The sequence below is a fragment of the Cataglyphis hispanica genome, chromosome 2, assembly GCF_021464435.1.
Source record: "Cataglyphis hispanica isolate Lineage 1 chromosome 2, ULB_Chis1_1.0, whole genome shotgun sequence".
Lineage (NCBI taxonomy): Eukaryota > Metazoa > Arthropoda > Insecta > Hymenoptera > Formicidae > Cataglyphis > Cataglyphis hispanica.
The window spans coordinates 11,806,040-11,832,692 of NC_065955.1; the positions used below are offsets into that span (position 1 = coordinate 11,806,040).

Below are 26,653 nucleotides of genomic sequence, written 5' to 3' on the forward strand. Positions count from 1 at the left end.
CATCTATTTGTCAACAATTTGAAATAAATAATTTAGCTTTTGAGGTAAAAAGTTTTTGCTCGAGATTAAATAAGGAATAAGATTATTTATTTATTTATTTGTATTCTGAAAATTAAGAACAATTAATTGTAATTGATTCTTTTTTATTAACTATATTATTTTGATAAATCATTAAGACATTGACGTTTTTTATAACAGACAGAAAACATTGATCTCACATTAATCGAAGATTTCATAAATGTGGCTTATATATTTGTGTTGCGAACATTTTGTTAAATTTTGATCGCGATGCTTGTAACAATATCTGAAGGAATTAAATAGATTTAAAGATTGATTCTCTCTCTTTTTCTCTTAAATTAAAATATTGTGAAGAAAATTTAACAATCAGCAGGAATAACAGGTTTTCTTTTTTTGTTCATCAGAAGATATATAAATGAAATATTGAATGATTTATGATGGAAAAGTTTCGATAAGTAAGCTTTTAATCTGAAATCCTATTCATCCACCGCAGAATAAACAAGAAGAGATAAAACGAGCGCGATAAATTCTATCGGAGACGAATCTGTACAAAACACATGCATTTCCGGAGTTATTAATAACATTTATCAAACAGCACAATGAATATCGCTGCCTGTGGCAGAAGGGACATTTCCGGAATACACACACACACACACATCATATATATATATATAAAATGACCGATGTCAAATGGTTGAGAACTCTTTTTTGCGATATCGTCGAACGATATCGACGAGATCCTCTCACAGAACTTACGAGCGCGCTTGGCTCAATAAAAAACGTGAGAGCCATTCGATTTTTTTGAAGGACGGTCGGTGGACGATATGTTTTCTCCCGCTGTTAATTCACCAATCGCTGAAAGCGAGCATCATAATTTCTGTAGCCATGCGTGCCGCCCGAAGCGATATTTCTTCCGCGTACCTCTCCTTTATCCGCCGTCGCGCGGGCGACAAAGGACACCGATAATTGCAAAATCCTGTATACGCGGCCGTCCGACCGATCGTTTTCGCATATATGTTTCGTTCGCGGACAAACGACAATGCGCCTGGTTTGGTCGCGGTTCGATATTGTTACGGACGGTGCTTAATTTCTGTGGTAACGCGCGAACGACCGGTCGCACTCTTATAATTTTTCGGCTTGTTGAGAGTGGCGAGTTTAATTTTCGTCGCCAGTATCGAAAAATAATACCTACCTATTCTAATATTTTTTTATAAAAAAATTTTTGTACGTGCGTTTTAAATCTTGCTTTTATTCTAAAGAGAAGAAAAAATTAATTGAACGAAAACAAATTTATATACAATGTTATATTTAAAAAGGATAATTTTTATTCCGTAAATTTTTTATACTGTTTACCGAATATATTTATATCGATTCAAATATTAATTTTTTTATCAATATCTATATTCAATATCATAATAAGTAGTTGGTTTATTTTTAACTTTGTTATTTAAATCTGTCGTCATATATTTCGAAATTGTTTGTGAATCTGATTTTACTTGCGAGGTCTACTTGCGATTCTACTTGCTGACGCAAATTTATAAAAGAAATATATTACATATTAGATATGATTACGTATTTCTAGCCATTAATTAAACACTGATTAAGTCAACAGTAGAGAGAACAGCACTCTGATACTAATGCTTGTACAATGGTCACGTGTTCTCCCTTGTTACACTAACTCTGCTGGTTAGTTAACTCTTCTTGCTGTTCGAAACAGTTGTAGGAGATATTGCCAGTAGCGCGAGATAAGGCGATTTTACGGCTAAAGGATCTAAAGAACCAGGTGTCGTCATTATATGGAAGAGGGAAAGAACGTAGCTGGAGACTACGAAGCAGTTGCCTGTTGTTTATTAGTTTGTTTGTTTGTTCAAAATTACAAGCATTCTGTTTCTGTGTAAGCAACTGACAATGACATATGTATATCTTCGAATAAATAAAGACATAAATATTACCCACTTAATTAAGATAACTGGTTTTTTTTTCATAATTTAAAATTCTTTATATAGGAATTTCCTGACTCACAGATTGATGTCCTTATTTTTAAATAACCTTGTTTTCTTCTTAATTATCGATTCGAGAGATTAAATCGGTATCACGAGAGCCTTGGTGCACCGAGATTTTGTTTAAACAATTTATTTGCATGTTTGTCTTCGCGTATAATTAATTCTTCACATGCGCGAGAGTTATTTTATTTTTTACTTTTTCTTCAGTTTGTTTTTTTACCCGCCGTGAACTGCAACGAGAGTTGGCCGGCGACACGCGAAGGAGTAATTTGCGCGTTAGGCCGCACCTTTATCGCGTTCTGCGTTAATATGCCCCTTGCAATCAGGCATCGGTCTATATTAAACGCACTACGAGCCGTCGAAATGACTCGGTAAATTATCTACACTGCCCTCGCTCGCGGCCGGCGGTCGCGGCAATTCGCGAACCACTCTAATTACGACGGGCTTACACACGCACCGGACGATTAATTAGACAAATTAATTTAGTAAACTGTTAAGAGCGATCGTGTATAATCGATTCGCGCGGCAAGTATCATCTATCATAACGCGTTCATTGATGAAGTCGATATTGTATTAGATCTCGCAAAATGACAAACACGGACGTTTTCATTAATGGACGATTGCAAACGATGTGACAAAAATGACGAAGTGAGATAAAATTGTGCGCGATGTTTACGGAATCAAAAATTAATACTTAATAATTATTTTCATAATTTATTTTTTTATAATAATGTCCATTTATCGAGAAAATAATACAGCGACATCACAATCATCGGTTAACTAAAATCTACATATAGGGGGATATATGTATATACAGCGGAGGTGGATATGATGACAAGATGTTATTGATTTCTGTTTGATTGTACACAAACAGAACAATAATTGGCCGAGACTCGAACACAATCCAAATGGCAAGGCAAAATGTATTACCTCACCGTAATGAAAATTGGCCGTTACGAGGATTGTCGTGTGGTCATCTCCAATAAGATCACGAGATTTATTAACAGTTTGTTCTGGTATTGTTCCGCAAATTACCATTTCTGCTAATACCGTCTCGTGGATTCGTTCGCAAATTCTGACGGGACGGATCAATAATTTTTCATTATTTTTAATGGTTCTTGTTCGGAATAAATTAATATGCGTGATATATCTGCTATCAGTTTGTTTTCCGCAGTGATAATTACAATAGATGATTATTATAAATCAATAAAAGCAAATGCTTCAAACATATATATATTTATTTATATAATTTTTTTGTACGTGAGTGTATAGTATATTTATAAAATATATTTTGATAGAAACAAAACTTTTTTTTTTTTTAACAAAATCATAAAATATACTATAAAACGAAATAGCTGAGAATTTTCTCGTATTAAATAAACGAATAATTTTTTTCCTTGAAGTATGATTCGTATCATCACTCTGTCTAGTGGCATGTAAATCTATTCAATTTGCAATAAAGTTAAAGAAATATTCAAAACGATCATAGAACACAGTGGTTTTTTTTTTTGACATCACAATGTATATACATGTATAATAAAACAATAAACAACGCGCGGCGAAAAGCCAATCGCATTGGTTCCATTGTTTCGGCTCTTTGCAGGTACGAAACAGGTACATACTGTTTGACCGCCCGGTATTTGTGAAAGGGTTGCGGGACGGGCGGGTAAGTCGATTGTTTGCCCGCTCATTTAACGGTTGGGAGGGCTCGAAGCGCGCGAAACCGGGCAAACTTGACGTTCAGGCGACGCAGGTGAATAAGCAACGCACAGGAACCGGATATGAGCTCCGGTCCCGATCGCAACACGTGATAAGTCAGACACGTTGGCCGTTCCTCTCCTTCGTAATCATTAGCGATCATCATGCTTAAAATGCATTTATATCGGAAATTGATGTTACTACATAGTTGAATTTATATTGCACTATTACTGTTATGTCAAAGTGATATATAATATATTCTTCGATAGCTAATGACGAAAATCTTTTTGATATTTATATCACGATTAGAAGAAAAGAATGTTGGTAGCAAGAGCAAGATAAATTTATTATCAAAATTGCTACGTAGGCAAGAGTTGCAAATTTTTTTATCTTTTCTCTGATTTCCCCAGAGAACTTTCTTTCCAGATACTTTATAGCTTCTATAATATTCGAAACATAGTAGCCTCGTTTCCTCCTTCACGATTTATAACATAACGAGGAGAGCATCGATCGTTAATTCAATGGCTGAATCAAACGGTAAATTTAATATTTTATATCTATACTTGATATAATATTTATATTCGATATTTATACCATGCGATTAAAAAAAAAAGAGAGAGAAAAGAAAAAAAATAGAGAGTAAGATGAATTTGACGGAATATAATCAGAAATGTATAGGCAAAATTTGTAAGCTTCTTAATTTTTTCTTCAATTTTTTCCAAATATGGCAGTCTCCAATTTATGCATAATGAGAGCATCGATCATTAATTCAACAGCTGAGTCGAACTGAGCGAGTGTTCCCACTGCGTTCATTACAGCTCACATAATGCGAATGCATCTTTATGGTTCACAGACAATGTCTGCACAGACTAGACAACAGTGTAAGTGGACCGTACTTGTCGTTTCCGGCGGACGAGTCTGTTAAAGGCTGCACTACGGCGCGCCGCGCAGCTGTGCGACCTTATATTTCTATCCTTTATGAGGTTTGTCCGTTATCGGATTACTATCCTTTAATCTTACGAGACGCGTCAGTCGCCGAAAGTTGAAACTTTCGTCCGATGTGTCATCACACAGTGCTGACAAAGAATCTTTCTACAGCCATACAATCTCATTAGCGAGATGTTTTTCGAAAAGTAACTCTCGATTTAATTCACGAAATAGAAGCTCATCAATTTTTCATCTATTCTATTTATTATATTTTATATTTTTCAATATTATTATGGGAGAAGGAAGAAAACATTTATATCCGAAAAATCCGGAAAGATAACTTTTCGAGATTTCAACGAATTAATTTGATTTTTAGACACAATTGTTTATATTTTATTTATTATTCTTTTGAATAATAAATTGTTTTGTATGAGATATTCTTCTTAGATCTTTAAAGTCGATTTTTAGGAAGGATGTCTTCCGTGGCTTTTACTGCCTCTTACGGTACATATTTACTCTCGCAACTAGTAATATCGATGAGTTGCTTCGATAAACTCGCTGATGTTTATTCTCGCTGGCAACCAAACGCTACTAATGATTTAATCACATCTGTGAAGCAACGCTGTTCCTTTGGCATATTGCAACGCCGTTTATATTACATTAATCACATTATATCGAAGTGACTTTTTGTTCTTAATGTTGCGAGTTTCTTCGTTACCTCAAGGTGCCTGCCTGTCGCAATCGGATAATTTTATTTCTCCGGAATCGTCTGGTTTAGTAAGTAACCTACTTGCATCAGAAGAATATGCAGCTGGATGCATTATTTAAAAAGGAACATGCAGGAGAAATGCATAAAGAGAATTATTTAGTGACAAGCGACTACTCCTTCGCGACAGTATTATAATAGCTGCATGAAGAATTAATATCATATTAAAGTATATAACTTTTTACATTATGAGAGTTTTGTAATCAAATTACTTGAGAAGATATAACCGCAGATTGCTGTTGGAGAATAATTCATAGGTGGCATAGACGTGTGGCTGGCGTACGGCAAACTCTCTGTGCGAAGACAAATTTACATCCTGTCCTGCGTGCAGCTATCGTGCAACGTGTCTTGCAACACACGCGTATGGGCGTATATCTATCGTATAAAATCTCTCAACGGTCGCGGGTATATTATTCGGCAGATGCTATCGTTTCCGGATGATAGGGCGATCGAAATTATACCAATTTTAGGCAAGTCGGACAAGCCATATATCGTAGCGACAGCTGCTTATTTTCACGACGCATATACCGGAAGGAGGAGGGCTGGAGGGAGAGGATGGAGCGTGATAATATCCCGGCAGAGAAATTATATTTCACCCTTGAGAAATTGCGGTTTATGTACATGAGGTCACGGTTTTTGGCTTCGCCCATGTTCCTCTGGTCGACTCGTTCCAATTTCGCGTAATGCAGCCGGAAGTTGGAGCGCGTAATTCATTGGCGTTATTACGGCTTAAATTTTTCGCTTTATAACGAGGACGAAATGCATTCTGTAGGACCCGAATGATATTACGCTCTAATCCCGTCCACAATGGGAAAGGGCTTTCCTTTCTCGTGGAATATTTCCGCGACTCTTACCACTGTGATTTTAACAACTTCAGTTATTTACTCTCGATTATTTTACAGAAAGAAATAAATAAGATCGATGTGTACTAATTTCAGAAAAAATTTTGGCACAGTATGAAATCATCCAGAGATAATTCGATCTCAAAAGAATCGGAAAAATATATTAAATTAAATATAAAGAAATAGTTAGCAGTACAACAATATAATAACGGCCATTTTAATTTTATTTGCGTATATTTTCAAGTATATATTAAAGTATATATTATTTGATATATTAAAATTTATTATGGATTTTAACAATATAAGTATATTTTATATAATATAGGAGAGATCGGCAATTTTTTTTTCATATACATATAAAATCTTTCATAGTGATGCAGTTTAAAAAAATTGTAGTTTAAAAAAATCTTCAATCTCTTCATTCAAAACTTCAAGTTTCTGTATTAATTGCAAAATTAAAATCTTATAAAAATAACTTTGAACCTCGAGATATATTTTTTTATCTGTTTGCGCTTCCGAGACTTAATCCCATGATATGTTTGTTATTCCTTAAGGAATTCGCGGATTAGGAGATCAACTCACGTATCGAATTTTAGGAACACTCCATATACATATATAAAACGCAATGTCCATCTGCGGATCGCATGTAAACTGCACCTGCTTAGCTAAGGAATAAACGATAAAAGTTTTATAGCTGAGACAGCTCCCTAATGCTACGTGCACTTTCGAAGCACGCCATCTTCGGTCCCATCTCTCTCTCCACCACCACCTGTCATTCTAATAAATTTTACTGTGCTCAGGCTGTGTAACGTCGTCGGCTACGGTTATCGGCAGATAGCCCTGGTTATGAATCGTGGCAATTCATGGAAGGTCTCTTTGTCAAAACTTTCTGCGTTCCCCTGGCAAATTCAATTTGCCCGATCGCGAATATGGATTACGTAAGTCTAAGACTTATTACTGTACGGCATCGCTAACGTGTTGAATTATTATGCAAATTTATTAAGAGCACATTAGCTGGCGCGCCCGAATTTTCGCTTAAAATCGTCTCACATTGCTGCTAACTGAACTTTAAATTCTGCTTACTCCATTTACATGGATCTTACATTCTAACCAAGGATCTTACATGCTGACCTAGAAAATACCAAAATACCAAATTTTCCTTTCGTCTTAGTTTTGCAGATATATTTCTGCGAATCTCTATTTTAATAATTTAAGAATCATTAAGAATATGTCATGTTTCTAATCAAAATATAATTTTCTGATTAAAATATAACATTTTATATAAATAAATCCATGAGATAAATCAGCTTTTTATGATAGTAATTTTAATATCAATCTAATATACATTATTGCAGACTATGTTTTTCTTAAAATATGCGATTCTTATAAATAATCTTTCTATCTTTCAAAGAAATTGCATTTCCATACAATTGCCTATCACAAGATATCATGTTACCTTTGTTGAATCACGATAATCGACCTCCTTGGGTAATTCGTGATTGAAAAATCATCGATCCATGTCCCCTCGGGGATAGTTTTTCACTCAAGCAAAATATACTCACACGCGAAAGACAAAGGGATTCAATTAGAGACATGCATTTTGTATGTCGTGTAATTTCACATGTTTATTTTTGTGCAACCTAACATTTATTTAATTACATAAATGCACCTGATGAAATTGCCATTTTTGCAAAGTTATATTTTACGTTAGAGATATCTCATTGTAATAAACAAAACTCCTTTGCAAGCACAGTAAAATTATTTTAATGTACACTCATGTTTGCAGTAAAAATAAATGTGACGTTATATGCGCGAAATCCACTAAAGTTTATACTAGAGAGAAAGAAATTCTATCTGAGTCAGGTATTCGATAACATAAATCGAGTGCTGGTCTAATATTTACAAAATCTCGACGGTATTTAATAGCTATTGAGCACAGAATCCTGCAAAGAAACAAAACTATCTAAATGAGATTACCAGGCTGGAGATAAATCACTAGAGAATCCTACAAACCCGAGAGAGGTATTACGGGAGATGAGTCGGTATTACTTGAGTGCAATGTAACTTAATTAGTGTACTAATCCTCACATTTAAGCCCATTATTTGGCCAGCCGGCCATTATTCGTCAAATTTTTCGAATGTTTTTTTTTTTTTTCTCTGACTTTACGAATAAAAATATTTATATACGAAAATAAACAGAAGAAAATATAAAAATTGTTTAATATTTTTGTGCTTTAATTGTGTATTAATGCATATTATTATTTCGATATTATTATTTTGAAATTTGGATTTTCTTTAATTGGTAATTTATCTATTTAACAGAATTATTTAACAGAATTAATGGAATTTAATGGTTTAATGTAGACACGTTATCCGATTAGAAAACATAACGTTATCGAAGACACCCGTTATAGCTTTAACAGAGTAATAACCGAAGATAGCGGTCTCTTCGCACACCTGCAACATGTGTTAGGGACACTCGAAATAGAGTTACTCTGACACAATCCGCTATTTACACTCAATATATTATATATTGTAAACAACACAAAGTGCATCTGTTCTACTATTTATTATATAAAAAGCAAAATCGTGCAATTGTCAAAATTGAGAATGAAGAGAGAGAGAGAGAGAGAAGGAGATGTATATTATTTGTAAAATATCCTAATTGAAGAATACATTGTTATATTATATTTATATGTATATTATATATCTGTCCCTTCACATTCTTTTCTCAATGTTTTCATTGTACTTTAATTTTTTTTGCATTTGTCCAATATAGACGCGAGTCTATATCTAAAGATTAATTCTGCTTGAAAATAGCATAATTGTCAAAAAATTAAGGAATTCCGGCTCTCTCCCTTCCTCCTCTTATTGATCGCGAGCATATCTATCCACGTTACAATCTGACAGCGACTTAAGCGGCGACTTGTGCGCGATTCCACGACGTTCTCCCCTCCGTTTGATGCCACCTGGCTATAATTCCTATCGAGCATATTATCCGCGCTCCCGGAGCGCCCGGTATTTCTGCGGCGGTGTGCCTGCGTGCGTACACGCGTCGCCATGAAACGCGCCATGCGTGCGGATTCGCGCGCACAATATCCACCTGGCCGCAGTCGGATGTATGTTCGAATATATATATATATATATATATATATATATATATATATATACATACATATGTATGTATGTATATATATACGTCAGCATGTAGCTATCTATATGTAAACGTGACATATCGCATGCGGAATATTTACCAGAACCTACCTCAGATGTTTGGACTCCTTAGGGAAGCGCGCGTATCACGAAACCTGCTCCAGACAACGGATTAACTCGGTTTAATTCTTCGAAAAAAAAAAGCAAAGCCACGTGTGTCTCATGCTCTATGATAACTGCAAATACGTAAAGACAAGAACGACCAAGTGACATTGTCACTAATGCTTGAGGTAAACTCGCTCCGTTTCATTGTGTAAAAAAAAAAAAGCCTTGCTTTGATTCCATTTTCTGATGCGTATTGTATGAAGCTATAAAATAATTGAAACTCGAAAATTGAGGAGAACGTCTTGTTTCTTCGGACATTCTTTAATTGAGATTTCTCATAAAGTAAGAATTTCTCATTATTATTTAATGTAATAATGACAAAAAAAAAAAAATAAAAAGAAGAAAAAAAACAGATAAGATGACATAACGTTCTGATAGGAAACCAAAGATACCCCTGTTAAGATAATGCTTTTCAGCAGCAACAATTGTAGTAACAATTTCAGTCAAAATTTCCACGATGTGCTTCTAACGCAATTGTATTGTTCCAATGGCTAGTAGAGAAACCGCGATAATAGGTTGACAACTTTCCTTCGCGCGGATATTTATCTCGGAATTACCATATCACGATCCCTTGAGGGCTAAGTAAAGCCAGATGTAATCTAGAATGATTAAGTAACGAATAGGAAGTATAAAATGAGATATTCGTGTATCTTTTTGAATATGTCACTTCCATATATTAATAAATTTTCAATCAGTCGTAATAATTAACAGTTGCATATAATATCCAACAATAAATTAATTCCAATATTAATAAATTTTGCAATAGTAATAATAATAACAATAATAATAACAATAATAATAATAATAATAATAATAATAATAATAATAATAATAATAATATATTATATATAATTACAAATAATAATTGATAATTAATCTATACATTATAATAAACATTCGTATACGCGATGTGAATTATAATAAGCAATAATCGATAATTAATTTCTCGTATAAATATAATATTGCGTATAATAACCGTGATGATAAACTCAATCAGCTCTCTACACTTATTGTTAGTCATCTTTCCATCAACCATATCCATGCTGCATCCATGTTTGCCTTTCGCTATTTTATTATATCAATATTTTTTTTATTCGCCATGTGGAAGCGCATTTATATCGCAGCGGTAGTTTCGCTCTCGAAGTTACCTGGCGGAAATGCGCTCCCTATCGTATGTACCGCGGGGGGTGTTCGATCTTTGGCTCTCACGTAGGGTGCCTCGCGATCGATGCCCATCATTCCACGAGGGGGGAGAGGGACGTCAAAGTCACCGCCGACGCGGCGTGACTCAACCAAACGACTCATACATAATTTATCTAGGCTTAATTAGTCGAGGGGGGGAAGGGGGTTTGAAGAGAATACTACTTTCCTTACTTACTTTCCTTTCCTTACTAGAGAAAAATACTGTCCGTATATAAATATCCGTCACTGCCGCACATAAATTTGTAAATAATTTTAGCCTTTCTCTCTTTCTTTTTCTCTCTCTCTCTCTCTCTCTCTCTCTCTCTCTCTCATCTGTAACTGGTGATGTAGATTATACGCGGGGGCGCGTTAACAGCCTTCTTCCCCGATTTGTCTCCGCTCGATCGGAATGAATTCGAGACGACGAGAGATGATTTTAACTAGGGAACTCTCGTAACTGTCTCTTGAGTTTACTAAGCTTCAAATGTGTCGTGTAGAGCAGTTTGTGATGAGAGACGTGACTTCCTTATCGCCTATGCTATAATGCAAGCTTAGAGGTTGAAACTAATTTGATGTGTCTTGTCTCAAATATTGCCGAAACTATACAGGTAAATAAAGCAATATTTGAGACATCAGTTTTAATAGAAAAGCATTTTATAACATTTTATATGCACTTAGATTTTTTTTAAAGATCCAATTGGAGAAGGAGAGGGAGAGGAAATGTTTTTTTTTTTTTTTCTATTTTTCTATATTCACGTTTATGTGAAGAAACGAAATGTCGAATTAACTTTCTGAAAATGTGCTTCACTTACTAACAAGCTTCAACTAAATATTATGGATTGCATATGTGTGGGTGTCTTTTATATCTAATATATCTCTATAAAAAGCGTAAAAAAAATGAAAGAGCGGTTGTAAAAAATTTTCTTAGGACCACTTTAAAAGGTCGTACCCTCAAAAAATATTCGCGATAGAAGAAATTTCCGATACACGTATACATACACAGATACAATCGACTCTCAATCACTCTCGGTTATATATTCATTGCCGAACTTTACTATCGAGTAACTCTTTCAAAGGTGTTCTCGGGTGAACACGCATCATAAAAAAGGCTCGTTTACTATCGATGAGGGAAACAGGTAACTGTCGACATTACGACACGTGTCTCTACTCGAGTTTAAAAGCCGAGTAGCTTTTACTCAGCCAGAGGGCGGGCTTACGTTTTCAGCGGCTGGTGCACAGCCGCATTCGTGCATTCGGTTGATTTTATTCACCCCGCGAACCGTAACAGGTATGCACCTACATCCGTTTGATATACGGCGCGATGTAAATTTCTAGATAGAAATCGATATCAAGCTCTCGCGGAGCCCCGGCTAGTATTACGAGTTCCTTTTTATAGGATTCGCGCGAGAGCCACTTCGCGCTAAACTTCTGTCAAAACACGATTTTAATTTTTTAGGAAACATTTATTTTTCGCGTACGTACACACCGGTGTAAAACTTGGCTTTTTATTTACGGACGTACAACGGTTCGCTCGTCTGATTAGACCGCTGCGATAAAGACTCGCGCATCAGCAATCGCATGAAGGAAAAATAAACTTACGTTCATATATGATATATGGCGATGATATATGACGAAGATTAGACAGAGTGATTTTAAAAATATATAAATACGAGAAAATTTTTATGTCAGCTAAAAATCTGTTCTAAATATTGCTTTGTGCACACGCGAATTTTCTTTTACTTTAAATTATTATTTTTTTTTTATATATATTAAATTTTAGAAGAGAAATAAAAGAGATAGAAAAGACAATCGGCGCATATTTATTTCTTATTATTATAGTTTGATCGTCATGTTTTATTAAACCGAGTTGCATGATTCTCATGATCGCTGATTTATTTGACGATCGTGTTTCTCGATATTAGGATCAGTTTACTTTACATGCACGATCGTGCATTATGATTCGTATCGAATTTTATTCCCAGTTGTATCTAGATGATTCATTAGTACGTCGATGAAAATGAAGGAGAGCGTGCGCGAGGCATATCAAAATCTATCTTAGGTCGCACGGGTTCGTTTTCAAACACGAACATTAGTTGCCGCTAAAGAGAACGAGCTTTGCTATGACGGAATCCCGTTATACGTGTAATCGACCGGAAAAGATGCATTGAAATTTTCTTACGTTATCATATCCGCGTTTGAACGTGATTTGCGATTTTCGCTTTGAAACTACTCCTGCTTGGATTAGATTTTGAGTTAGAGGAAATCATGTGAAATAATCCCACGTGCTTTTAGAATTATCAATATATCCTTCATAATAATAAGATTTAATTGTTTCTAGATTTTTAATATTAATAATCTTAAAACTGAAATTTTTATAAAAGAGAAGAAATTTTTTCAATACACATAGTAATAACAATAAACGACACAAATAAAAAAATTAATAGATTTAATAATTAGAATAAATCACACATACATGTGTGAACAATAAATCTCTCAATATGACTAAATGTGAGTAGATAAATAGATTAGAGAGATCTCTGAATGTCGTGACTAGTTGCAGGATTTTTCTGTCATGACTTTGGAAACCGCGACGACTGCTCGAGCAATTTGCTCGAAAGCGTTTCGACATATTTGCTACCGAAAGTTTAACGGATGTAGAACGATGGATAATTCATCGCGCTACTTTCTGTGTTCGCAGCTTCGACGAGACGTCGATGGACAGCTGCATATTGGCTACCGTCGACGAGGGCAGCCGAATCAGTGACTTGTCAGGCGAGTCTGCGAGGGACGGTAACGAGGTGGAAGTGACGTCATTGGAGGAAGCCAAGTCGGTCATAGCGGCACTCAGGGCGAGGCAACGGGCGCAGGCCCACCAGATGCTCGCCTGGCGAAGGACCCTTAAATTGCAGGCAAGGTTTCAATTACGAAGAATTTTTCTACATGCGAAGGCAATCCCATTCCGCTTCCGTCTTGGACGGAAGAAATCGACCAAGAGGGAAAAAGAGGGAAGGCACGCGAAACGATCGATCAAAGCTATTACTTTTGAAAACCACAAAACACGCTCGGCCCGAACCGATGTTACAGACAGTGAAATATTAGATATACAATGATCCATTTAAATGCGAGCGACTATGTAGCTTCGCCGCAGTTCGAAGCAGACGAGAAAATGTTCTAAATAAACATTGTTCGCTTTTATGTTGCTAGTAAACTTGCGATTGAGATATCTTATTAAAGTCAAACGCATTAACGCGCATTTTTACCAAGCATCGATCACTCCCGAAATTCAATTCGCTGGAAATTTTTTATTTTTCGTTAAAAAAAAAAAAAGAACTAATCCCCTAATTTTGAATTTTATGGAACAATTCGTCGTGTTAAAATACTCGTCGATTTTGAGCATTTTGAATGCATAATTCCTCTTTTATGATGTCGATGGAGAAAGACTTTTGGCGGATGAGCAAAACGGCACTGCTGCCACGAATCATTGCTATAAAGGATTCCCCGTGCACTTTCGAGACAAGCCACTCGAAGCATCTCGTGACATCCTACAATTTCGCGTCTGACTTTGCGTGACTACAGACGATTCCCAGTTTGCGAGGTAGCTCCGTGCAAAAAAAAAAAAGGTCTCCCCAACTAACTAAATTCGCCGGAGATTCGCGGGGAGGGAGGGGTGGGGTTGGGGGAATAATTGCTACGAAATGATCCTCTTTCTCAGACTATCCGGCGTTAGTCGCGCGGGGAAGTACCGGCTGGAATGGCCGATGCAGATTATGGATAACGACTTTCCGTGTACTTTTGTCGAAGCTAAACGAGGAACTATTAATACATTGTGATGTATTCATTTCGGGGTGACTTTTTAATGTGTCTACGCACGAATAGAACGCCCACGCGTGAAAAGATTTATGATTTTGAAGAACTGATTTCTTTTTTTATATCTATTTTTTCTTTTTATTTTTACCGAAAAAAAATGATTCTTCTTTAATAACATTTTATGATGAGATGATTCTCCCGGATCATCGAATAGATTGTTTATACACACTTATGTGTGCAGTTATAAAAATATTATTTTTTTTTTTTTTTGTAATACAAATAGTATTACTAATTTTAATTTTTAGTTTTAGATTTTTGTTGTCAAAAAGATATAAATTAAAGCGATATCTTGATATTTATTTTTCTCTTATATCAAATGGTGTACTTTTTACGTAATGACAATTAAGAACGTTTAATTATCTTATTGAAAAACATACACGTTCTGATAAATTAATCGATAAGTTAATCGATTAAGTTATCACGTATTAAATAAAAAAAAATATATCAAAGTATTTTTTTATATCAAAAATACTCTGTGTAGTATTAGTTCTCTCTATTATTTTCGTAAATGCAGAATCTCTTCTCTAAAACATTACCCGGTTATTCACATTCTACGATTTATCAACAAAATACCTCAATTATTTTCATTCTGTGCTCAAGGTGCGTTACAGCAATAGCACCTGGTCGCCTTACGGTGCCATTTAGCACAATAGCGAGAATAATGGATTCGCGCCTCCACCCCTCCCCTCCTCGCCGAGGAAAGGACGGAAGGAAGAGAGGCGACGCGCGATGTTCATGCAAAGTGATGGCCGGATACATACCCGTATACCGTTGTGCAAACACGCAGTTTCACGATGTGTGCAGACAGGGAACGCACTACTTGCGTACTGTCAGTGTAGCGCATTCCTCGTAAAGTAAACAGAGAGACTCGAGGCAGCAGATGCGAACGGGTGTTCGGTAAAAATGCAATCTCTGAAATACCGTATGTACACGCTTCGATTCCGATGAGCGATATCGCGAAACGGGAATCTCGATCGGGACGATATTACGAGAGACGAATTGTACACGAAGAAATTAATTAACGGCATTAAGTAAATACTAATAACAGGGACAATCGCGCTCGCTAATTAATTACTTGTTTCATATGCGATGGGGCGAAAAACCGATCGCTGCGAATCACCTCGTTATTAATTATCCTTATTAATTATCGACGCGAATGTAGCCTGTATGTAGCCGGTAAAAAGCGGTTTATTCATGCGATTAATATAGGAAATGAGTACACGATCGACGTCGTTTATACGTTATTGTAATCGATTTCGCAGGAGGACCTGGTGGCCCGGCTGACGCGAGAGAAGGCCGAACAACTGCGGACGTTGTCATCACAGCTTTTGCTATTCGAGTCTAGACTCTGCAGGAAGCAGAAGGAGATTGAAGCCAGTCTAAGTCAGCGAGAATCCATTATTCTACGACAACAAAGGGTGATTCGACAATTACAGAACAGATTAGCGGAAAGGAGCACAGGTACGAGAGATTCGCCACCCTGCGACGCCCTAGACAGATTGGATAGTCTGGGTGATAGCGACAGTGCTGTGGTGCTCGAGGAGACCGCCGACGATCCTGCTCCACCGAGGTATACTTTTTTATATAAATTTCTATGAAATATATGATCATAATTTATTTCATGATATATCATTATAAAGTAAACTCGACAAAAACTTCCATAAAGAATGATTAAAAAGATAGAAAAACATAAAAATTAACAAATAAATCATAAGATGAAATTGTGAATATGAGCGCACGAAAATATCAGACAATTTCTATATTTATTATTCAATATTCATATTATATAGAAATTTATGTAATATTGAAAATAATATTACGATTTATAATATTATAAATATTTTATAAATATATGCTATATATGCATTCAATAAATTGTTTAAAGCGAGTTTTATATTGTAATTCTGATTTTATATTCTACAGATTTCGTTCTAATATCACTGATGTGACTGTGATCCGTTCCGTGTCTGATGCGGTGGAGCCGTCAAACAAATATTCGTCGATGCGACGATGCAACGGTTTTCTCAGAAGACCGGAGATCCTGGAAACCGTATATTCCGTGGAAGAGGATGGCGACAGCGAGAATAATCAGGATCCGTCCGAGTCGACGGAAAACTCAGAATACGAAGATAGGAGAGCGAAAAACTTGGGCAACGGAAAAGGCAGACTTCAGGATCTTTATGGCAGTTTCGAGAGGCTAGCACAAGAAGCGGATTCTCCGCCTAGCGAAAGACCTAGAGATGAAAGTCAGCAGGCTCAGGTAAAAGCGAGCGACACGAAAACTTATCGGCGAATAAGGGAGAATTTAATTTTTCAAGAAATAGTTGTGACGTTATTTAAATTGGGATATCGTAATCTTTGAAATGCAACACGAATTCTTTAATTTAAAACTTAACACAAATTTATATTTTGATTTAAGAAATACTTTACATACACATAATTTTTATGATACTTAGTGAAAATCAATGTGACTGCCATGCACATGTAAAATTTTCTCAAAAAACAATCTACTTGTGTTTCAGGTAACGTATAATAGGGTAATGAGCAACCACAGATCCGTGACAAAGCCAAAAGATGTGAAATACAAGAGGATAAACAAGGCAAAATCGAAAAGTCTTGAAGAACTCAGAGGACGTCTTAGAAATTGGGTCGAGAAAGGGAATAAAATAGCTATATCGCTGGATCAGTCATATGCTTGAGCTTACTCTACTTCATATATGAAAGTATATAAATTATTATTTTACGAACGAGCATAATGTGACTGTTGTCAAATATGTAACGCTTAAAAGTTTAATTTAATCCGTAAGATACGCGATTATTAAGGAATGGACTTCGTAAAGTCGCTACAGTGTATTTAATTGATGAAATATCATTGTGCTCCATGTGATATTTACTGTAGTATCTTTTCACATTAATTATGCACTTAGGTCAGAGATGAACGATTCGACGAGACTTGTGATATGATTTTATTGTATACAAAGGCATAGTTAGGAAGAATTTATTATCTTGCAAAAAAGTAATTAGCACTTAAGTGCCATGGTGAAAATTTGTAGTATTATGATATCGTGTAAATATTTATGTGAATATTATTTATGAACTTACATACATACAGAATATTTTTCAGAAACATTTAATGAATACACAGCAAGTTTTTTTTATGATCGAGCATTTACTAATAAAATTTTTACATTATTTTTGAGTTGTAAAGTGAACAAATAAGATGAAAATAAGATTAGATGCATTGACGTAGCACAATGTAAAAAGCAAATAATCATGTAAGATTAAAAAATTTAGGATGCTTCCACCATGGTACTTATGGAGTTAACATAACTTAAAACGTGGCATTTATCTATGGATGAATTTTCAAGAAAATATTTTCTAATTATTTTGTTTATAGGCAACATAAAACTTGTGTTTGTTTCCTCGTTCTAAAGTCAAACAAGAAGTACTTTATGCAGTCTAAATTTGAAGAGAGAGATTTGAATTACAAATCTATACACAATTAAATGTATATTTTTAAGCAATGGCAAAATTTATTATTAATATGGAAACGCGTGACGTACGTTTCTTTGAATATGCCTGATGATATTAAAATAAGATAAATTTTTACCGTTTAATGGTACTTGTTAATTATTACATCCTTGATCAACAGATCTATTATGTCACGTTTTGCTATCAAAAATTTAAAACTAACTAAATAAATTTTTTTCCTTTTTAAAAAAAATTTATTCGGAAATATTATACTCCGATTTTTCTATCAGATAGGGCCAAGAATCAATTAATCAAATTAATCAACATTTTTAATTTAACAAAAAATCTTGAACGAAATCGCCCTGTTTAATGATAAATATTACATAAAAGGCAATATAAAATGAATTAGACTTATTTTTTAAAATGTTATACAAAATATATACAACTAGAAATACACGTATACAATCTATACAAACTTAATGTTCTTGTTAATCTATTTAAACAGATGTTATTTTCTGTGCCTATATTTCTACAAACAAAAAAATATATACATATATCTATGTAAAATCATATATAAATTTTTATCTTGATATTGATTCGATATCTTAAATAAACATGATAATCAGATTGTATGAAGCAAAATACTTGATATTTTTAGTAAAACTTCTGCATATAAAATATAAAAGTTTCTATCTAATGTGCTTTGCATTGATCCAAAAAGCTTATATCTGCAATTAAAATATAATTGCTCAATTACTGAAAACTTACACATAATTTTTATTTCAAAATCTCGATAAAGGAAAAAAAAATGTTAAAAAATATAATATAACTTAAAAACACTCCTGTATTTCTATAAAAATAAAATTTTATAAAATTTAGAGAGAAAGAGAAGGAGAAAATATATATATTCTATTGTATAAATTTCATAAAAATTGTAAAACATGTAATTTTATATTAAATATAAATTCTGATGTACGTGTGTGTATACTTTGTATGTGAATATACTGATCGAGTGGCTACAATTTATAATAAATATCTTCGTAATCGCACTATAATATTGTTACATGCACATGCATTTTACCGTTTTTTTTCATAAAATAAGGAAGAACACGCTCGGAAATATTAACTCTATGCAAATCGCTTGTGATACAAATGAATTCTCCACTTTGGATGGCATTTATTTTGCTATTTTATTATTATTGTATTATACTTTCGAGCAGACAGGTATAAGAAAGCTATCGACAATCCATATTTTTGCAAAATAAAAGAAAAGGAGAAAGAGTACGAATGTTTTTGTGGCAATACTTTTGTAAATAATTGTGAATATAATGTGTGGGTGTGTGCATTGTGTATGTGTTTGTCTGAATATATAGATTCTACAATATAATTATATAGACTTATATTATTGAAAAAATAAATTGTAATAATAATATTATATTGAGTTTTATGTTCCTGTTAGACTGATTAACAGTCATTGAGAGATCTCGTGCATAATATAGTTGCACGTATATTATAGATACATATAACAGAAAGAATATGAAAATATATATGTATAAATATATGAAATATATAAAATATATGTCAAAGTGTGTAATGTAATATCACATCTGTTTATTGATGCGAAAGAGATGAAATCTGAGATGCGCAAATGATGTGAAATTAAATGTCACATCGGCTTATATCACCATGAGTATAAACGTGCAATGGTGCCCAAGTATAGAAAAAAAAAGAAATCGACCATTATTTTAATTTATATAAAATAATGTGACGTGTATACTGTCGCTTTACTAGAAAATGAGTAGATTGCTATTAATATTTCTGTCATGCAATTATTTTAATTATTATTAAATCTCCCAAATATAAATTATGTCGATGGAATGTACTGAGCGAGATGTATAATTTATTGTCAATCCTATCTTTCCAATTGTTTCCTGTGAAATATTATAGATAACAAAATAAATTTCAAAAAAAAATCAAATCTTGAGACAAAATACTATTAAAAATCAGCAGTAGGTGTGGTTTTAATAATTATTGCATTGGCTTGATACATCAAGGATAATTAAAACTCTAAAATGATCAATTGCAATATTAGGAATTTATCATAGTTTAGATTTAACTCTATGAAATGCAAAAATTCAATATATTTTATAATAAAATAATTTATATATAATTTTTAATAATAATAAAATATTAATTTTTTTTAAATATCAGAAATAAATAAAAAACCATATAATTTTAAAAGATATAAATATGAAGATTATGCAAAAAATTATAGAGTTATAAATCACTAAAATGATTCAAAATTCTTCTAATAACAAAATTGCAAAAAATACACTATCAATGAAAACTAATTATAAATTAACAAGGTGTGTACATACCTGATAACGCAGTAATCGCACTGTCTTTAACGAAAAAATAATGATGTGAAAAGCGTAGAAGATTTCAATTGCTAACAGAGGTCCGGGATATCGACATCGTGATATTGGCGTTTGTATATACACATATACACAATCTATGACGAATATTTAAATACTTTACATGAAATACACTGGCGATAATTTCTCGAGATTAACTCTAATTGACGATAACAGAATCGCGAAAAAAACGTAATTCGAATAAGAGTCTCTGGCGGCTCCTCACGACCCGTTACACGAATGACCGTGATTTGAAAATCTATTGGCGGCATTGGCGCCAATTGCGATTCTCGAAGTATCGAAGCGATCGATATGACACCTTGCGGTTCTCGAAGTATTCAAACTACTGAGCTCCCTTCGCATAACATTATATGTAATACTTTCCTGATCAAAATTTAAACTTTGACAGTTCGCAAAATACTAATTAAAATATAAATTCTCCCGACTTTAATAATTGTCTTTTTGTATAATCGTCTAAAAAAACTGAACTTTGACATAATGTAGGGAAGAAGGACAACTTCAGTCCCCATTTCGTGCGGTTTTTGTATAACTGGATGCATTCCGTTTGACGCTACTAAAGTTTCATTTAATTGACCAATCGGAACGAATTGACCAATCGGTCCACCATTCGTCAACTCCCGCTTATATTTCAATTGGGATTTTGGGATCAACATCTCCGGCTTGGATTTCATGGGTACGCGTTCTATGAATAAAAAAATTAATATAGTAATAGCATTCAATATATCATTTTACATTCTTTTACATTATTAGCGCAAGTACAGACAAAATAGAAAATTGCTATTGATCCAAAAACTGATCCTCTGTTGCATCGAATTGTAAGCACGAGTCTGCGAAGATCGGTCACGTGGGTAATAACGTCTCTCACCTTTCACATGCGCATGAAGATTTTGCCGGTGGGATTTGTGTATGTACGTACTACTATCACGGTAACACGTATTACGATCTTTCTGCACTAGGCCTTACTGTCCACGCTGCGAATTCGTATCAATTATACTGGGTTATAAGCACGTTTATACAGAGAGCGATGTGAGTTTGTGCGGTGGAGAAAAGTCGCAAAAAGATATTCTATACGAACATGATTATCGTGCTGTTCCACGTGTTTTATTTGTTCGGTCAGTATATATACAAAAATTATTGCATCAAGAGGCCGAGAGCTTTGTGCGATGCCGCAAAGGATACAGAATCCTCGTCCGAACTGCAAAACTACGAAATGTTCAGTGATAATTCATCGCGCGACAATGACAACGATGAGAAACCTCCAACGTCCAAATACCGTGAGAGAGAAGGGTTGAAATTTGATCCGCCAGCATATATACAAAGATACAGCGCGGTACAGAATATTCTTAGTGATCCTATGTATAAGGGACAAATACGAAAGGTATTAATGCGTATATACACATCGTGTTATGATACAAATATAGTTATAGATATAAAATTCAAGGGTATAATTGTCAATATAGTACGATTGAATACATTTTTTAGCTAACTTTTGAATTATTTGATTTACTACAAATAAAATTCACAATAATGTATCAAACATTCCTCTAAATATTCTAACATCTTTCTAAATATTTTATTTTATTGTTGAATAATTTAATCTTATTTTAAGGTATTATTTGGTAAACAATGCAAAATAAAAAATTGTTTTAGTATATTAATTTCACCATCTTTTCTTTAAATAATAACTGTATTTTTTAGTAACTCTATTTTTTAATATTTGTCAACAGGTTGTTGATTTTGGGTGTTCAGAATTAGGTTTTTTGCGTTATTTGAAAAATATGCAAGGAGTAGAAGAGATACTTTGTGTTGACATTGATAGGCAAGTTTTAGAATATAACAAAGCAAAAGCAGAGCCATATCTCATGGAATATGTATGTTGTCGAAAAACGCCACTTGTAATTGAATTATGTGAAGGAAGTGTAACACATCATGACCGAAAGCTGGAGCAAACAGATGCTGTAATTTGCATTGAATTGTACGTTATATTGTATGAACATTAACATAAAGATTATAATCTTATTTTATTTTGATTGTTCTTTTATATGATAATAAGATGTTAAAAAATACATTTTTATATACATCAATGAATCAAATATATATCTTTTATATTAAAAATATTTTTTAATTTTAGAATTGAGCATTTGTATCCAGACACATTAATGGATCTGCCTTTTAATATTTTTGAATACATTATGCCAAAAGTAGCAATAGTAACTACTCCAAATGCAGATTTCAATGTACTATTTTCGAATTTCTCAGGCTTTAGACATCCAGATCATAAATTTGAGTGGACAAGAAAACAATTTCAAGATTGGTAAGTAAGGCTTTCTTCAAATTTTATAATGGTTATTATAGAAAACTTGTTTATACTATTATTTCGTTAACAGGGCACAAAACATTGTGGTAAAATATCCATCTTATAGTGTGACATTTCATGAAATTTGTAAAGGACCTGCAGGCACTGAAAAATTAGGTGCATGCACACAAATGGCAGTATTTCACCGAAATTCATTGATAGAAGAATGTAATAAAATAATAGGAGTAGATGGACTATTTAAGATAGTGGCTAGATATGATTATCCAATATATGTTGACAATCGTTCAGACGAGGAGAAATTACTGCATGAAGCGACATATCATATCATGAAATTAGCATACACTCAAGAGATTCAAGATGAAGTACTTCTAAGTGATGTATTACCTTATTTGAAAGAAAAAAATTTCAATGTCACAATAGAAATGCTAAAAAATGTCTTAATAGATGCAAATTGGATTATCAAAAATCGAGAAGACGGACCTATAGTAAAAATTGATGTTTCTTCTTCTGATTGTGAGGATGAAGATGAGAATTTTCATATAGATAATACTGATTTGATAAATGAAGAAAATGTAAATGAATTGAATTATGAATATGAAACATTAGCAAATGAAATATCTTCTAATGTAGATGAACAAAATCCATACATTGAAAGTTGGGACGAACAACCTAGCATCATCATACCTGAAAATCGCTCTATTATCCAAGAAAATACTTATTTATTTGATGGTGAACATTTCTTATCAGAGTATCAATCACCTGAAGAATCACATAAAACTGGCAACAGTGATATTAATAGGCATTCAAAGATTAACAATATTACAGAATCTTTAATATATACTGAACGAGAACTTCCAAGTAATTCGACTTCTTTTGATTTAAATGAGACAGAAATGAATAATAAAGCTGAAATGATCGATGTCGATATGCCGCCAGTTTTCGACACATCCCAGATAATATCCGATAGTAGGTTAAAATTCAAAAACTCGTCAGTCGACAATAAAACAAAAGAATTAACTCCATCACAGAATAATGATATAAATTTAAAAGCTGCAGAATTACCAGTACAAGAAATTACATTGTTCAATTTTCAACCATATAAGTCATCGACTTCTTTAGAACCAGATTTCTTCAGTTTTGAATCGAATAATTCTTTACATAGCGCGAATTATCAAAACGGATCATGCGACATATTTCACCAGTTTTCTTTAAACAATATTTTTTATCAATCTGAAATGACAAATAAGCCAGTTATGAATATAGAAGAATCTACTGCAAAGGACAAACTTTCCTTGCCGTGTGAAAAAAGTTCTTCGGAAAAAGATGGTATACACAAAAGTGAAATAGATTCTTCAATACATATGTTCTCAAATTGTTCTAAAATCAATGATAGTTGTAATTTTGAACAAATGATTTCATTTAAGAATCAGGTTTATGAAAAGAATGATATGGCAGATACGCCATATAATATACCATTAAACATTTGTAGTAGTAGTAATAGTGCTAATAATCAACCAAGATTTACAAGTTCACCTAAAGCTTCTATAAAAACATCCACCAATATAATTAAACAAAACTGTCCCGAATTGAAAGAACATGCAGTGAATAGGAACATCTTACCATGTACAAAAGAAGCAATTAAGAAAACTGTATCAAATAGTAATAGTAGTTCATTAAAAGATATTAATCAGAAATCTAGTAATACTATTACAGAACAAACATTGTGCGCAAAGTCTTTAAGCAATGATATTACTAATATTTCAAAAAATAATGTAGACTTATGTCTTATTAGCAATAACGCACAGCAACATTTGTGTTTAGAGAATAAAGAATTTACCGAAGTTGTGAACTCAAAGCAAGGTACAGATGAAAAATTTGTAAAGAGGAATATTGTAATCAATTGTGAGTCCGATTTCGCGTATGATATACAAAATATAGATGCACACCACAGTTTGTCATCGAACAATGAGAATATTGACAACAAAGAAGAAAACATGTGCTGTACATTAACAAAGACAAATGATAATGGTACGAATGCACACCAAGAAAACGTGATTGATTTTGCACAGTCGAATATAAGGAAAAAGAGCTTAAATCCGCCTAAAGAATTATCGAGTTTCAAATCGCAGAATAGTAGCGAATGTTCTTCTACTGAATGTGCCAAAAAGACTAGTGTTTTAGAAAATGATAGATTTGTATCTAGTAGCAGTAATAAAGATGCAAATAATGTTCAGTTTGCATCAGTATTAAAAAAAAATGACGAGATTGTTGGTACAAGCAAAGATGTAAATACATCGAATATTGTTGGATTAGTAAATAATATCGAAGCTAAATCAGTTTCTCCCTTTGAGACTCCTCCGAACAGTTGGTCTCCCGAAATTATGGATTCTGGTTATCCAAATTCAGCATCCGTGCAAGATATAACACCAGAATATGATTTATCCAGCATAGCTCAAGATCATATACCAGATTCTGAATCGCCGAGCATTGCTGAAGCGCCAAGACTTGGCGTTTTGGAACCGATCGAGGTGGAAAATGGTGATTTGGCGAACAATAATAGGGATGATGAGGGTAACAATATGATGGCTGTGGATGCTAATGATATTGAAAATTTGCAACCATTTATTGACGTACTGGAAAACGATCTCGAGAATGAAAACGATATTTACGTAATGCAAAACGGTTTTCCTATATGGCTATTGAGATTATTGGACATGGCCAATCCGCTTGATATGCAAGGTCGGCAAAATTTGAGGGACCCCGAAGATGAAATTGCAGGTAATTGTATCTCTATCTTCACATTGTTTGTCCTTGGAAAAGATATATTTATAATATTTATATTATAAATTTATTTATTATTTTTTTTTAATTTAGATGATGCTAATTATGTAGGTCGTGACGAAGGTTTCGATAGCAGTTCTTCCGAGAATGAGAGCGATATATGAAATGGAAAATGATAACAAGGACAAAGAAAATTTCTTACTGGGGCGAATGTGATGTGTGTGATATAATTAAGATATTATAATGTAATCATACATATCATTTTTTGATGTTCTCAACAAAGTCTGCACTATAGGCTTGAAAGGTAAACTTATGTACATTGGAGAACATTCTTGATTACATTTGATATCTGATACAAAATTTTGCATTTTAGAATATAGAATATTTGATATAATAATTTTTTCATTTATTTAAATCATGTTGATATAAAACTACCTCTTCATTTATTTTTAATAGCAAACTTCCTAATGTTTATATATGTAGCATTATTAAATAATATTTCAAACTTCTATGTGTAGCGTTTTGTATAACAGTAAGATAAATCTGATTATTAAGTAGAAATATATATTTTTTCTGCGTTTATTTATCTAATACAAATATATATATGTATATATATATATATATATATATATATATATATATATATATATTTATAATTTCTGTTTTCATATTGTAAATCAAACTTTGTTGTTTTATGATATTTGTTTTATGATTTCATAGATTTAAGGAACAGACTGCAAAACGATTTTCAAATTGCAGCTTTATATCATACATATATCTCGAAATGTCAGCTTCTCTATTTCATTAAACAGATCAAACATTCTTGTTAATAGTCAAAATATCAAGAGATTTTGATCTTTTAAAATATATATACATTACATATCGACATACATATATAATACATATATATATATTTTCTTACGATTCTACAACATTTTCATTAATTGTTTAATGAATGTCAAATTTCCAATGCAGTATTTTAATTTTTAATGTAATTTATGAAAGTTCATAAATATGTTAAGTTTTAA

The 26,653-nt window shown here is 33.3% G+C and overlaps 2 protein-coding genes across 7 annotated transcripts in view; both read left to right on the plus strand.

Annotated features, from left to right (window-relative positions):
• The window catches only part of LOC126855414 (uncharacterized), a 143,397-nt gene extending 123,427 nt beyond the window's left edge, over nt 1-19,970 (plus strand). For all 6 annotated transcript variants that reach the window (XM_050603042.1, XM_050603058.1, XM_050603051.1 and 3 more), the window contains 4 exons: nt 13,453-13,663; nt 15,884-16,191; nt 16,545-16,881; nt 17,144-19,970. In XM_050603042.1, the coding sequence (XP_050458999.1) occupies nt 13,453-13,663; nt 15,884-16,191; nt 16,545-16,881; nt 17,144-17,320 (1,033 nt within the window). In that variant the 3' untranslated portion in view covers nt 17,321-19,970. The remainder of the gene's footprint in view (nt 1-13,452; nt 13,664-15,883; nt 16,192-16,544; nt 16,882-17,143) is intronic.
• Nucleotides 19,971-21,370: 1,400 nt separating this feature from the next.
• Nucleotides 21,371-26,193, plus strand: LOC126859180 (probable serine/threonine-protein kinase DDB_G0278845). The gene is made up of 5 exons (XM_050610217.1): nt 21,371-21,905; nt 22,255-22,502; nt 22,659-22,841; nt 22,915-25,622; nt 25,719-26,193. The coding sequence occupies exons 1-5, from the start codon at nt 21,603-21,605 to the stop codon at nt 25,787-25,789; spliced, it is 3,513 nt and encodes a 1,170-aa protein (XP_050466174.1). The 5' UTR covers nt 21,371-21,602; the 3' UTR covers nt 25,790-26,193.
• Nucleotides 26,194-26,653: the final 460 nt, after the last annotated feature.